Source organism: Scylla paramamosain, chromosome 36, assembly GCF_035594125.1.
Source record: "Scylla paramamosain isolate STU-SP2022 chromosome 36, ASM3559412v1, whole genome shotgun sequence".
NCBI lineage: Eukaryota > Metazoa > Arthropoda > Malacostraca > Decapoda > Portunidae > Scylla > Scylla paramamosain.
This window is the reverse complement of record NC_087186.1, coordinates 4,937,431-4,951,907: the sequence shown is the minus strand read 5'-3', so window position 1 is coordinate 4,951,907 and position 14,477 is coordinate 4,937,431. Positions and strand designations below refer to the sequence as shown.

At 40.4% G+C, this 14,477-nt stretch overlaps 2 protein-coding genes across 3 annotated transcripts in view; one reads left to right on the top strand and one right to left on the bottom strand.

The window, feature by feature from the left end:
- LOC135090837 (43 kDa receptor-associated protein of the synapse homolog) overlaps positions 1–8,456 on the top strand; it is a 122,163-nt gene extending 113,707 nt beyond the window's left edge. For both annotated transcript variants that reach the window (XM_063987925.1, XM_063987926.1), the window contains 3 exons: positions 3,163–3,354; positions 3,669–3,871; positions 3,963–8,456. In XM_063987925.1, coding sequence (XP_063843995.1) covers positions 3,163–3,354; positions 3,669–3,871; positions 3,963–4,155 — 588 coding nt within the window. In that variant the 3' untranslated portion in view covers positions 4,156–8,456. The remainder of the gene's footprint in view (positions 1–3,162; positions 3,355–3,668; positions 3,872–3,962) is intronic.
- Positions 8,457–8,682: 226 nt separating this feature from the next.
- The window catches only part of LOC135090838 (ubiquitin carboxyl-terminal hydrolase 39-like), a 43,716-nt gene continuing 37,921 nt past the window's right edge, over positions 8,683–14,477 (bottom strand). Inside the window, exons 10-12 of the mRNA XM_063987927.1 lie at positions 9,496–9,597; positions 9,044–9,130; positions 8,683–8,892 (exon numbers count right to left, since the gene is read on the bottom strand). Coding sequence (XP_063843997.1) covers positions 8,836–8,892; positions 9,044–9,130; positions 9,496–9,597 — 246 coding nt within the window. The 3' untranslated portion in view covers positions 8,683–8,835. The remainder of the gene's footprint in view (positions 8,893–9,043; positions 9,131–9,495; positions 9,598–14,477) is intronic.

Sequence of the window (14,477 nt, the reverse complement as noted above, 5' to 3'; positions counted from 1 at the left end):
TTTATGTGCGCAATGACTTAACCTGCTCTCGTGCCCACGCTCACGAATCTTCCGAGTTTTCCACCATCTGGCTACGACTACAGAGTCATTCTCATACTAAATTTATCTGTGCTGTATACCTCTCTCCTAACTCCTCTGACTATAAGAAATTCTTTGACTACTTAACTTCCAAAGTGGAGCACATTCTGACCCTCTTCCCTTTTGCAGAGATCTCCATTCTTGGAGACTTCAATGTTCACCACCAGCTTTGGCTTTCCTCTCCCTTCACTGACCATCCTGGTGAACTAGCCTACAACTTTGCTATCCTCCATGACCTAGAGCAATTGGTGCAACACCCTACTCGTATTCCTGACCGTCTTGGAGATACGCCCAACATTCTTGACCTTTTCCTGACCTCTAATCCTTCTGCTTATGCTGTCACCCATTCTTCTCCGTTGGGCTCCTCCGATCACAATCTCATATCTTTATCTTGTCCTATCACTCCAATCCCTCCTCAGGATCCCCCTAAGCGAAGGTGCCTCTGGCGTTTTGCCTCTGCTAGTTGGGGGGACCTGAGGAGGTATTTTGCTGATTTTCCTTGGAATGACTACTGCTTTCGTGTCAGAGACCCGTCTTTGTGTGCTGAGCGCATAACAGAGGTGATAGTGTCTTTTTCTCGTCCTAAACCTTCTAAACCTTGGTTTAACACAGCTTGTTCTCGTGCTATACATGATAGAGAGGTGGCCCACAAAAGGTACTTAAGCCTTCCTTCACCAGAATCTCATGCACTTTATATTTCTGCCCGGAACCATGCCAAGTCTGTTCTCCAACTAGCCAAAAACTCCTTCATTAACAGAAAATGTCAAAACCTTTCAAGATCTAACTCCCCTCGTGATTTCTGGCATCTAGCCAAAAATATCTCCAATAACTTTGCTTCTTCTTCTTTCCCTCCTCTACTTCAACCAGATGGCACCACTACTATCACATCTATTTCTAAAGCTGAACTCTTTGCTCAAACCTTTGCTAAAAACTCTACCTTGGACGATTCTGGGCTTGTTCCTCCCTCTCCTCCACCCTCTGACTACTTCATGCTACGTATTAAAATTCTTCGTAATGATGTTTTCCATGCCCTCGCTGGCCTAAACCCTCGGAAGGCTTATGGACCTGATGGGGTCCCTCCTATTGTTCTCCGAAACTGTGCCTCCGTGCTTGCACCTTGCCTAGTCAAACTCTTTCAGCTCTGTCTGTCAACATCTACCTTTCCTTCTTGCTGGAAGTTTGCCTACATTCAACCTGTTCCTAAAAAGGGTGACCGTTCTAATCCCTCAAACTACCGTCCTATTGCTTTAATTTCCTGCTTATCTAAAGTTTTTGAATCTATCCTCAACAGGAAGATTCTTAAACATCTATCACTTCACAACCTTCTATCTGATCGCCAGTATGGGTTCCGTCAAGGCCGCTCTACTGGTGATCTTCTGGCTTTCCTTACTGAGTCTTGGTCATCCTCTTTTAGAGACTTTGGTGAAACTTTTGCTGTTGCCTTGGACATATCAAAAGCCTTTGATAGAGTCTGGCACAAAGCTTTGATTTCCAAACTACCCTCCTACGATTTCTATCCTTCTCTCTGTAACTTCATATCAAGTTTCCTTTCTGACCGTTCTATTGCTGCTGTGGTAGACGGTCACTGTTCTTCTCCTAAATCTATTAACAGTGGTGTTCCTCAGGGTTCTGTCCTGTCACCCACTCTCTTCTTATTATTCATTAATGATCTTCTAAACCAAACTTCTTGTCCTATCCACTCCTATGCTGATGATACCACCCTGCACTTTTCCACGTCTTTTCATAAACGTCCAACCCTTCAGGAGGTAAACATATCACGCAGGGAAGCCACAGAGCGCCTGACTTCTGATCTTTCTAAAATTTCTGATTGGGGCAGAGCAAACTTGGTATTGTTCAATGCCTCAAAAACTCAATTCCTCCATCTATCAACTTGACACAATCTTCCAGACAACTATCCCCTCTTCTTCAATGACACTCAACTGTCCCCCTCTTCTACACTGAACATCCTCGGTCTGTCCTTTACTTATAATCTGAACTGGAAACTTCACATCTCATCTCTAGCTAAAACAGCTTCTATGAAGTTAGGTGTTCTGAGACGTCTCCGCCAGTTTTTCTCACCCCCCCAGCTGCTAACTCTGTACAAGGGCCTTATCCGTCCATGTATGGAGTATGCTTCACATGTCTGGGGGGGTTCCACTCATACTGCTGTTCTAGACAGGGTGGAATCAAAAGCTTTTCGTCTCATCAACTCCTCTCCTCTAACTGACTGTCTTCAGCCCCTCTCTCACCGCCGCAATGTTGCATATCTAGCTGTCTTCTACCGCTATTTTCATGCCAACTGCTCTTCTGATCTTGCTAACTGCATGCCTCCCCTCCTCCCGCGGCCTCGCTGCACAAGACTTTCTTCTTTCTCTCACTCCTATTCTGTCCACCTCTCTAACGCAAGAGTTAACCAGTATTCTCAATCATTCATCCCTTTCTCTGGTAAACTCTGGAACTCCTTGCCTGCTTCTGTATTTCCACCTTCCTATGACTTGAATTCCTTCAAGAGGGAGGTTTCAAGACACTTATCCACCAATTTTTGACCACTGCTTTGACCCTTTTAAGGGACTGGCATTTCAGTGGGCATTTTTTTTTTATTAGATTTTTGTTGCCCTTGGCCAGTGTCCTTCCTACATAAAAAAAAAAAAGAAAAAAAGAAAAAAAAAGAAAAAAAAAAAAAAAATATATATATATATATATATATATATATATATATATATATATATATATATATATATATATATATATATATATATATATATATATATATATATCATGTAATTTCCATTTTGTCATAAAATCAAACTCTTCACATTTTACAATTTACAGACTGATATTGCATTTCCAAGCTTAAGTATTATCAGGCTAACTTATAATTCTTTTCACCATTCATCTGGCATCTTGTGAACATTTTATGGGTCTTTATTCATGTATTACATTAGCAATAATTCAAAGATCACCACTGAGACACACCACCATCAGTACCAAGGTCAGGGAGCTTTACTTGTGGCAGACTCCATAGCCACAGACATAGTTGAGTTGTGCCTTTCCTTACTCACACCTGCTTGTCCTTTGGTATAGCGGGCCTACAAGCGTTATGAGGCAAGCATGCAGATGATGGTACACATGGAGGACCGCTATGGCCAGCTCATTGCCATCAATGGCATGGCCAAGACACTGGGTCTGATGCGGCGCCAGTCTAAAATCTGTGACTGCCGGCCGCTGGAGATCAACAATAAAGTGATTGATCTTGCCTCCTCCCTGGGCTGCAAGGTGGGTCTTTGGGCTGTGTGTCTGCTGATTGGTCAAGCTGGTCAAGGAATATTCAGTGAGGTCAAGTGGATATTTTCTTAGGCAGATTAACTATTCAATACATTCTTTCCTGTTTCTGTGAGGTGACAGTGAAATAGAAAACAGGGAAGAAAAATATGTAAATAATACAGCAAAAGGAATAAGGCTTTCCTGCTTCTCATCATGTGTCAGTTGATGCTAACTTGAAAAATGTCCTTTAAAAGAGAACAGGCTATTGCATCTTCCTCCATCTCTTTCATTTCATTTTTAATTCACGTTCTCTCTCTCATGCTCAGCTCATCATGCGGTCAGCCCACCTTCGCCTGGCAGAGCTGTATCGCATCCTCAATGATGAGCAAAATGATGGCCTGCAGGAACGCCTGGCAGCATGCCTGGCTGAGGAAATGGAGCTGATATGTGGGGTGTGCCAGGAAAGATATGGAGACCAGGGTGGCAACTCTCTTGAGGCTCTGCCCTGCTCCCACATCTTCCACTCCAAGTAAGTCTGCAGCACTTATTTCCTCCTGCATACAGTATCTTGATCATTTAAGTCATTTTGTATCATGCAATGTTCTTTTGATACCCCACAGGTGTGTGAGGGACCTCATGGCATCAAGTGACCGCAAGAAGAAAAAACGCATCTGCCCAGACTGCCGCAAATCGCTCAACTCCCGCCTCATGCTTATTTGCTATGACGAATTAAAGTCAGCTTGCAATGATGGCCGTGTGCCCTCCTTCCCCCGCTATCACCCCTCTCCCTGCTCAGATGACCAGCCCCTCTGATACTCAACCATCCAATCCCCATCATCACTAAAGGAAGATCTCTGCTTCTGGCTATTCTGCTGCACATAATCCTGGCAAGAGTGGAGGCTGGGTGGCTGTGGCTGGGACTGTGGCCTCAGTGTACTGGCAGGGGCAGCCAAATATGTCCTAGGAAGGTTCAGAGATCAAGTCTACAAGATTCCTGAAACTTTCCTCTGACAATCAACACAGAATAGAAACACTGTGTGAGGAAGCTTGGAGTAATAATGTTGCCTGCCAACACTTCTGCCACCACTTAGGTTGTGTCACTGACTCAAGACAGCATGAAAGAAAAATGCATCTCAGTCTTGTCTCTGGTTATTGTGCTCATGTTGAACTGCATCTCACTTAAGAGAGAGACTGATGGGAGGTTCACCTCATCATCTCTTAACTGCCAGACATCATAGCTTAGAGCAGTCTTTTGGGAGCCAGACTGAATAAACTCTTATACAGTGTTGACATTCTTGTTGCATATTATTAAGGAGATTTAGATGTGTATAAATAAACTCATAACTTTCTCCTTATTGAGTGGAAAAACTGTGGTATATTTTCACACTGACTAACCTGGAAAAAACTCACAGCTTCATGCAAATACAAGGTGATGCAAACTGACAGTGCTACCCCATGATCTGAATTGTTACTGTTACATAATTTTTTCCTACTGTGGGTACTGTCAAGTGGCAATATATATTTGGTAAGAGCCTTGACAATCACTAAATGGAGTAGTTTTACCAAGATACAAGTATGAGAACGTGTTGCTCTAATGGAGACTGTTCTTGCCCTGTTCTGTTTGGGGTAAAGGCCACAACAAAACATGGAAAAATACTGATCTTCCAATTGGCCAAAATGGAATCCAAGTGTCAAGTGATGCATGTCTGAGTCTGTATTTCTCACTTACAGGACTTACCAAGACTCTGAGATGGAATTTTAGGAAACCAACTTTAAATATTATGGGAAACATGTTAATTACTTCCTATAGTCTCTCTTATTTTGGGATAATCTGATTAAATATGAATTATGGTGAGGAATCAAATCCTGTATATATTTTTTCTCAGTAGAAGGTAGCTTCTTTGTGGTGAGGGAGATGATAAGGGTTGTGCATGGAAGGTGAGCCCCTAAGAGAGAGAGAGAGAGAGAGAGAGAGAGAGAGAGAGAGAGAGAGAGAGAGAGAGAGAGAGAGAGTCTTTTCTTAACTCCATGTTTACCTTTTTCTGCGTGTCAATCATGGCTGTTATGCCTTTTTGGAGTTAGTTATCTCAAATGACATCTTGTTACTGCTGCTACTGTTAAAAAAAATATGGTCTATGTCAGTCTGTGTGTATGAAGTATTATATGCAAGGGAAGGAGGGACTGTTCCTGCAGTGACTCTGCTGTTATGGGTATCTTATTTTCCAGCAGTAATGATAGGGTTGTTTGTTCCTATGAAATTATTGTATTTATCTAATTTGTAAGCTATACAGGCAAATCCAGGTCAGATCCATTATATATGATAATCTGCTTTAGTCAAAGAAAATATGCATAATGGAGTAGGTAATTATGTAATATGTAAGCTGAAGTATAATGTATTTGTGTTATACGTGCTTTACAAGGGCAGTTGTTGTGGACAGGCAGATGTTGAGACAAATCAAGTGCAGAAAAAGCATTAAGGCAAGGCATAATTTCCCACTATAGACACACTGTATGATGAATGTTGGAAGAGCATATCTATTCTTGTATTTTCTTATCGGCAGCGTGTTGAATGCCTACCGTGTAATTACTTTACAGAGAGACTATGTACTTCCATGGCACAGCTTAACTTGCTTAAACACCAAAAAAAAAAAAAAAAAAATGTACCTTCTATTTGAACACTTCCTGTGCTGATGGTACCAACTCAACACTTGGCTTGACAGGACAGCAATTCCCTGCAAGCAGACTTGGTGGCATTGCAAGCAAGCTATGCACTTCCTGATGTGTGCTATCAACTCTCATAACACCCATGTGACTGAAGACCATACTAGAATGTGTATCAAAATATGCAAATGGAAGAGTACATGTGTTGTAAATGTACTTGATCAGATGGAAAAGACAGAAGGCCTCAGCAAGGTATGACCAAGACAGGTGCACCAATTATGTGTAATGTGTATGAGACAACCTGCAAGAAAGCTCCTTTGGCATGACTTGGTGCACAGCATACTTCAGTGCACTCTCTATGCAAACAACCTTGAGTAACCTGGTGCTTATCCTCTCCTTGTCTGCTCTGTGCCATGACATATACAGCAACACTCACAACCGCACAACACAAGCAGTGAGAGGTGTAGCATCTGTATATTAGGACATAATGTAATATCCTTAAGAACTGTATGAGTGATTCCTGAGAGAAACTTTCCCTGAATTTATCTAGGGGTAGTAGTCCCCATGCAGGAGTTGGGGGGGGCAGGAGTGTGTTGGGCAGCCCCTGGCAGGGTGTATGGTGCTGCAGGGGCTACCCTGTGATGCGTGAGGGACAGGCCACATGGGTCCTACTTTGTATCGAATCCAAAGTGCCAACAAACTCAAAATTCCTGTAAAGGATGTTGTGGCAGCTACTATAATATTTAAGACATGCCAGAAACGTGAAAGAAGCATATTTTTTCTAAGCTGTGTTGTGTAACACTGGAGAGCACTAGTGTGTGCATGCTTGGTCTGAGCTTGACTCCTGATAAGTGGGTGAGCCCTCAAGATTAGAGGTAATAAGATAAAGTAATATTTTAACAAGTTTTATATATATGGTATACATATAAATGGTTGCTATGAAGCCTTGGTAATCATTCCAATGTGCTCAAGATGCTGTGTTCAGCACTTTTGTAACAGTAGCTGAAGAACTTTGAAATACCTCATGGTATGTATATCCCCCTCTCTAATACTGATTTGTGATCATAATATATCAAAAATACTTTATATGCACTATCTACGTATCAGCAATACTACTGAACTGAGATTATTGATAGAGGTTATCCACTATCTTTTGGTCTCTACTATTAATATTCATTTTACTTAATATTAGCTCAAGTTAAGTAGATTACAATCACGCTTTGTTACTCCTTCGCTTCAGCTGTGCTCGGTATACTCTCCTGCTGACTGCTGATCTGCTGATTTCTAGATTACTTGTAGGGCCTTCAGTCACATATGATTTCTCAAGGTGTGCGAGTTAACTGTGTCACGAGCAAATGATCCATTTCCATGGTTTCACTGTATGACTGTAACCTTTATAATATATGTATGTTTTCCACTGGCCTCCTCTGCCACTCCTTGTACACTGATGGTGGGTGTGAGGGAGGCTGAGCCCAGAGGTGATGTGAGGGGATGTGGGGCATGGTGGAGCAGGATGTGCATGACTCTCTGGATGCAAGGGAACCATTCTTGTCCTGTGGCTGAAATGATGCTTCAGCCAAATGTGACATCCACTTCAGCCAAAATGTTGAATAATTCCAAATGCAATGTTATTTGGAAATGGAAAGTGAAAAATTTGGCTTGCTCAAATATCACAAACACTACAGCTTCACCTATTGGTATAAATAATTTAATATTTCACAGTTAAAATATTAAATAAGGCAATGTTATAACTGTCAACATTTTTCAATTAAATAAAAAGTGATGTTAAATTTTTCAAGTTCATGTATTCTTCAGTCTTCACATCTTTACTGAAATCTGGCAAACAACTAGTGAATCTGTAAATTATTTGTCCTTCCCCACTCCCTCCTGGGTCACCCCAAGCTGTGCAGAGAGACAATCAAACACAGGTGTGTGGTGGAGCTTAGGAGAGAGAGAGAGAGAGAGAGAGAGAGAGAGAGAGAGAGAGAGAGAGAGAGAGAGAGAGAGAGAGAGAGAGAGAGAGAGAGAGAGAGAGAGAGAGAGAGAGAGAGAGAGATGGGGAGGGGAGGTACAAAGCCTTCCTCTCTTGGCAAGTAATATCAAGTGTCATGCTCTGCTAGTGTCATAAGGGTATGTCTGTGGGTGCTGGTAGGCCAAGCTAAGTGCACCTTCCTTTGGCAGCTTTATGCAGTCTTGCAGATTTGTCAGGATTAGGTCTTCGGCTCTGCCAGCTTATCCTACATACTAAGATTCATCTTGAAAAAAGAAAAGGAAAAAAAAGAAAGAAAAGAAAAAAAAAAGAAAAAAAGCTTTCTAGTTTTTTTCAGGAGTATCCCTGAATGTTATGTGCACATTTAATAATCTGTAAAGGTTAATCTTGTATTCTCCAGCCTTCATATGTTCTAGAGTGTAGCTTTATAAATAATTAAACATTTTATTTGCTTTTGCATTGCCACTGTCTTTGCAATTCTTAATTCCATAAATAATCCCCCATTAAACAAAACATGGATATCACAAGGATAATTTTGGGCACTCAATGCAAAACTGAAATATTGCACATGAAATAATTTAAGATACTTTTTCCGGTTTCTTGACTAAAAAATATGAATAATGAACTTAAATTCAGTCACAATAATAAATTTACAAAAATATATGGGAATTATGAAAGAAATATGTACATTGTTAATTAAAAAATTTTAATTCAAAACACATATTGAACAGTTTCTGATGTTAAATAGCCGCTGTGACTTCAGTTGATGCGAAGCCTTTACAAATTGGGAATGAAGAATACATACGGTGTGCAAGAAGCTTGGTTCTGACGCCTCCCAACCTTCAGGAACCTTTCTTGCTATCCTGTGTTTTTACTTTGCAGTTCTGCATCTCATATATCTGAAAGTTCACAAAGTTCACAGGAGTTAATTGTAATACAGTATAATTTTTCTCATCAAATATGCTACTCTTGTAAGTGTTTTGCTAAGCACCCACATGTCAGCCTGTAATCTTTCAAGTGATGTCATCCCCACCATCCCTCAACTCTTACCTGAATGTAAGACTCTGTGAGGGTCAACATTTGGGGCTCAATCTCCTTGACATGGAGATCCTGAAGCTCATACCACTTGCCAGTGCCCTGAGGAAGAAGGACACCATATACACAGGATTTCCCATAATTTAGTTTCTACAAAGTTGCATCAGCTCACTGCCACAACTTAACCTGATGTCAATTTTGAGGCACTTTTTCTCATTTTTGTAAGTGGGGATCTGTGACATTTTTTGATGCATTATTAAATTTATGGGAAAATAGAGAAGCTGATTTATTATTAGAATCTTTCATATACATAAGCTTCCAATGTGGAATTCAGGAAAACTAAATTATATATAAAAAAAAAAAAAAAATAGACCAGAGAAAACAATAAATACTACTGCACAGACACTCCTTTTGTTCACACTCCCAATCACAGATAAATCACATACAAGGAGTGGGTGGTGACATACCTTATGAAGGATGTGACATCGGTAAGTCCCTGAAGCTGGCTCCCCATCATGCACAATGTTGGCCACCAGGTCATACACAGGCTCCTTATGTCTCTCCTTCACCTGGGGACAGTATGCACACTTCAGTCAGGCATATCAAGTATCCATGCTTTGCCTTAACCTTCAATTGCTCATGTGGGCAAATTCATTAGCTAAGTTTCCATTAAGCCTATTAAGATGGAAGAGTCTATGGCATTTGCTGTGTCTACTTGAACAAATTCACTGTATATCATCATACTCGTACATCTGGAAAACCACCTTGGCCATCTGTTCTCACTGGTCTCTCAGTGGGGTAGCAGATATACAGGTGTGGGGATGCATTTCTTTATTCCCCAGTGTTATCCTCATTTTTGCCCCAATAGAGGGCTCTTCAGACAATTCATGCCCCCCCACCAAAAAAAAAAAAAAAAATCATATGGTTAGTTTTATGTCCACTATTGAAATACAGATTGATGAAATCTTATTTTAGTAACACCTATACATAATTTTCTGTTTCGATACTTAGCTGACATTTCCATCCAGTTGGGCACATGGCATGGTGGAGGTGCAACCCCTATAGGTAAAAAATTACAGTACTTTTCCTCATGATGAATATTACAGAACTAATGGAAAGATAATAAAAAAAAAAAAATTATATATATATATATATATATATATATATATATATATATATATATATATATATATATATATATATATATATATATATATATATATATATATATATAAAACTGCCGCACCTGCACTAGCTCCCCCCTAGTCACCTCCTATGGGACTTTGTGCAGGGCTTAATATCTGTTGCAAGATCCACTTTTGACCTGTGCACCCTTCTTAACAATGGTCATAATGACAGGTCACAGTAATGAGGTCGCCAGTCTGTTTCACTCACCTGCAGGCAATAACTACAACTCCACCAGCTGGGTAAGAATCACCAATCACGTCTAGAAAGAAACAATTGTAACAAGCAACCACACATATAAGGTTGAGGTATAATACATCAGGGGAATACTGCCCTCGTAATGGACCCCCGACTTCTGGCAAGGTATTATAACACTCTAGCAGAGTATCATCGTTTACAGCCTCCTGGACGGCAGGCCTGATCAGGGCCTAAGGAGGGAGTAAATTTCATTACACTACTAATCACTTAAGTCCTCTGCAGGCCTGACACAGTAGCATTTAACACTAAAGAAGCTCGCTAACAAGAGACACGACTACAGATGAGAGCCCACAAACACACAGGAGGGCAATTCACCTCTCACTGTACAAGAATTCAGCCCGCATCAACATGCAGCTGAGGAGTCACTTTCCTGGGTATGGAGTGCGTTATATGCAACTACACTCCCTGGCGGGCCACCATGGAGACTCCTATGCTATTTAACTAGGCTGGAGCATATGGCCCATAATGACTCACTTATCCCCTTCAAGCAACTGACCCGGCTAGCTGTATTCCTGCCCAGTCTCTGCCAGATACTACTGCCTGTCTCAATATGTCTGTCCTTTCTAAGTACTTGGTAGTGACTGACACTGGGAAAGCATGCCAAAACTCTCCTGCTCTGCTGCTATGAGGAAGGGGGAGTGTGGCGACATATGTACATACATACATATATATGTTTAAAAAGTAGCACTTACCAACCACTGCATAACTGTGTTACTTGTAAATTTTCTTTACTGACACATAAAAGAATTTAATGTCACTTGCTGACTGTTTCCTGTAAGGCTTTGATTGTGTAGATTGTACACAAAAATTGTCATTTAATACTGTGCAGTGCCACTGGAGTGTGTAGCGAGCTGAGAAAGGAAGGAAAGAGGTGGCGGCCCACCCAGGCAAGTGGCTCCCACAACACACAACTTACATGTTAATTTCTTGCAAAATAAAACAAAACGCAGCATATGCATATAGAGTATTTTTTATTTAGAATTACTTGAACTATCATATCCTGAAGTATGTGCCTTAACTCACAGGAAACCCTGTTTGTGTACATATATATATATATATATATATATATATATATATATATATATATATATATATATATATATATATATATATATATATATATATATATATATATATATATATATATATATATATATATATATATATGCTGATAAGGTGGCTGCCAGGCAGAGGCAACGGCATGGTTCACACCAACCTGTCACTGTCAACAGTCAACTGTCAGCAGGTGGAGTGGGCAACAGCTGGTGTAGGTTGATCAACCGTGCAAGCAGCAATTTTTATTGCCACTCTCACATTGTTTGTTGGTTGGTGTACTTGGACTGGTGGCAGTTTGGCATGTTCGTGTGAGTGCTGTACACTGCTGTTATTGTTGGGTGGTGGTTGGCTTGGATGATTGTGCAGAAGCAGTTTTTTGTCGCCATTCAATGTTGTGTATGAATTGTCATCCTTGTGGTGATGGCTTGGTGTGTTATGTAAGTGTTGTGCAAAAATTCTGGTTATTATTGGGTCAGTGTGTTGTGCACATGGTGCGTGTTCCTAATTCACTGAGTTGGCGATAAATCACCATTTCTGCTGCAAAAAGGTGAGTGGTCTAATCAGTGACTTAGTTTTTTTTTTTTCTTCTTCTTTCTGAATCAGTCAATATATCATAGATTTTAGTACTTCATGGGTAACTTTGGAACATAATCCAGTGATGAACTGGGGGTTCCCTGTGTGTATATGTGTGTGTGTGTGTGTGTGTGTGTGTGTGTGTGTGTGTGTGTGTGTGTGTGTGTGTGTGTATGTATATATATATATATATATATATATATATATATATATATATATATATATATATATATATATATATATATATATATATATATATATATGCAGACAGTGGAACCTAGGTTTTCAAACTTATTTCATTCCTGAATGCAGTTTGAAATCCAAAATGTTAAAAAACAGAAACTATTTTCCCCATAGAAATCAATGTAAAATAGATTAATCCGTTCTCAGCCATTCATTCACCATGTTTTAGTATGTAATGACTGGTGCTCCCACTGCTAAGATGGCCATTCCACATCTCCAGCTAAGAAATTTTTTTTATCCAGAAAAGATGTACTGAATGAAATTAGTGACGCAGAACTTGTCAAAACATCGTTTAGACCATGCAGGCATTCTCTTTGTCACTGATCAAGTGAGGGAAGCCTTACAGAGTGACAAAGAGAGGAGCAACCCACTCACTGCCAAAATAAAGGTGATCATAACACTTAGACATCTTGCTGCTGGGAAAAGCTGCTGGGAAAATGCAGTTGTGCAGTAGTGATGGCACTGTGGGTCATAGGGAGAGCCACAGGAGGCTCAGGATTACTCCTGAGTGCTGAACCTTGTTTGTTTACACTGAGGTTCTTCAATGGGATCACATTTAACTTATTTCAAAGATTGAATTGCTGTCTTATCCTGTCTCTTCTCCAAATATATAAAAATTAAGGAAATATTTATAGAATCTATAAATTAGTAATAAATGGCAGCTTTTGCTATGCTTGTAGTATCTGAAATCAAGTAACTTTGTTTGAAAATTGAATTATGGTATGACAACTGAAGCAATTATGAGTTAAAATTTTTTGTTTTAAAATTTAGTTGTTTGAAAAGGGAGAAGTTTGGTAACTGTAGTTCCACTATATATATACATATTGTTACAACACCAGGTTCAACCTCTCTCACAGCTGCCACTAACTCGGATCAGCTTTCCTAAACTACCTCTTGCAGAGTTTAGTGCAGGGCCCACATACACGTTTACAGGGTCCTACTGGTCTTCTGTAATGATTAAACAAATGAGATCACCAACATGTTTCACCCATTTATAGTAAGGGAGTCTTACAAATAACTTCCATTTGGTGATGTTTTCCATGCCCTTGCTGGCCTAAGCCCTCAGAAGGCTTATGGACCTGATGGGGTCCTTCCTATTGTTCTCCGAAACTGTGCCTCCGTGCTTGCACCTTGCCTAGTCAAACTTTCAGCTCTGTCTGTCAACATCTACCTTTCCTTCTTGCTGGAAGTTTGCCTACATTCAGCCTGTTTCTAAAAAGGGTGACTGTTCTGATCCCTCAAACTACTGTCCTATTGCATTAATTTCCTGCCTATCTAAAGTTTTTGAATCTATCCTCAACAGGAAGATTCTTAAACATCTATCACTTCACAACCTTCTATCTGATCACCAGTATGGGTTCCGTCAAGGCCGCTCAACTGGTGATCTGGTTTTCCTTACTGAGTTTTGGTCATCCTCTTTTAGAAATTTTGGTGAAACTTTTGCTGTTGCCTTGGACATATCAAAAGCTTTTGATAGAGTCTGGCACAAAGCTTTGATTTCCAAACTACCCTCCTATGGCTTCTATCCTTCTCTCTGTAACTTCATCTCAAGTTTCCTTTCTGACCGTTCTATTGCTGCTGTGTAGACTCCTACGCTGATGATACCACCCTGCACTTTTCCACATCTTTTCATAGACGTCCAACCCTTCAGGAAGCAAACATTTCACACAGGGAAGCCACAGAATGCTTGACTTCTGATCTTTCTAAAATTTCTGATTTGGGAAGAGCAAGCTTGGTATTGTTCAATGCCTCAAAAACTCAATTCCTCCATCTATCAACTCGACACAACCTTCCAGAAAAACTATCCCCTCTTCTTCAATGACACTCAACTGTCACCCTCTTCTACAGTGAACATCCTCAGTCTGTCCTTTACTTATAATCTGAAGTGGAAACTTCACATCTCATCTCTAGCTAAAACAGCTTCTATGAAGTTAGGCGTTCTGAGATGCCTCCGCCAGTTTTTCTCACCCCCCCCCCAGCTGCTAACTCTGTACAAGGGCCTTATCCATCCATGTATAGAGTATGCTTCACATGTCTGGGGGGTTCCACTCATACTGGTCTTCTAGAAAGGGTGGAATCAAAAGCTTTTCATCTCATCAACTCCTCTCCTCTAACTGACTGTCTTCAGCCTCTC